The sequence below is a fragment of the Capsicum annuum genome, unplaced genomic scaffold, assembly GCF_002878395.1.
Source record: "Capsicum annuum cultivar UCD-10X-F1 unplaced genomic scaffold, UCD10Xv1.1 ctg53223, whole genome shotgun sequence".
NCBI classification, from domain to species: Eukaryota; Viridiplantae; Streptophyta; class Magnoliopsida; order Solanales; family Solanaceae; genus Capsicum; species Capsicum annuum.
The window spans coordinates 1-1,106 of NW_025861322.1; the positions used below are offsets into that span (position 1 = coordinate 1).

Consider the following 1,106-nt stretch of genomic DNA (forward strand, 5'->3'; position numbering starts at 1 on the left):
TTTTGTTTCTTTCTGCCGCTTCCTGAACTGGTGTTCTAGCTTTGGCATGAAATTATTGGTGATGCGTGATTCTCTGGCTGTTAATTGTAGTGTGGGTGATTGCTTTTAATCTCTTTTTTGAACTCTCAGTTAGATTTTTTCCTTATAGGATATTTCTCAGACCAAGGATGGCAACATGATGGTCACAGGACAGTGGTTTTACCGACCTGAGGAAGCAATAAAAAGAACTGGTGGAAATTGGCAATCACGAGACGCGAGGGAATTGTTCTATAGTTTTAACCGGGATGAGATCCCGGCAGAGTCGGTCATGCACAAGTGTGTGGTTCACTTTGTACCGTTAAACAAGCAGATTCCAAGAAGGGAAGAGTATCCTGGTTATTTTGTTCAGAATGTATATGACACTGAACAGAGGAGGCTTTTCAAGTTAGAAGATGAAGACTATGAAGGTACCAAATAGCATGAGATTGATCTGCTTGTTTAGAAGACCATAGCACGAGTTGGGCATCTTCCTGACCTTGAAACTGAGGATAATTCTGCAGCTCCTGTTAGTCAGGAAGACCAGTTGAAGGGGCGACTTTTGAGGAAAAAGAGCATGATGTCTTTGAATGTCACCAGAAACGATGAAGCACCATATAGATATGGTCAGTCTATAGCAGAAACTCCGGGCAGTTTTGCCAATAATGCATCAGAATACTTCATCATCCTTTCAAACTTCGAAGTCCTAACGGGTGAAACACAGCGTGACAAATGGCTGGAAAAATTGCTGCAATCAATTCAGTGTTTCTGCAACCCTGTGGATAATGTACAAAACTATGGTAAAGAAAAAGGGGGCTCAGATGCTGCTGATCTTACTGGTAACACTGATTCTACAAAACACATGAATGAGTCTCTAGACAACAGTGCTGACGTAAGAATTCTTCTTTTCAATGATTTTGATGATTGACAGAATTTATGTGTAGTTGCTATTGTATGGGCGGATTTTCCTTGAAATGTTTCTTCTGTTGGATTATTTTCAGGGTGATGTGTTTCGATGGCCAGACAGTGTCGTCCCTGCTGTGGTCTCTCTAGAGAAAGCTGCACATGAGGCCCTCTCATCTGATTTTCAG

General features: G+C 41.6%; 1 protein-coding gene across 1 annotated transcript; it reads left to right on the forward strand.

Moving 5' to 3' along the window:
- Window positions 1-175: 175 nt before the first annotated feature.
- LOC124893029 lies at window positions 176-1,085 on the forward strand (the record flags this gene model as incomplete). Its single annotated transcript, XM_047404171.1, has 3 exons — window positions 176-446; window positions 540-907; window positions 1,017-1,085. Coding segments are annotated over exons 1-3 (708 nt in total), but the record flags the coding sequence as incomplete, so codon positions are not given.
- Window positions 1,086-1,106: the final 21 nt, after the last annotated feature.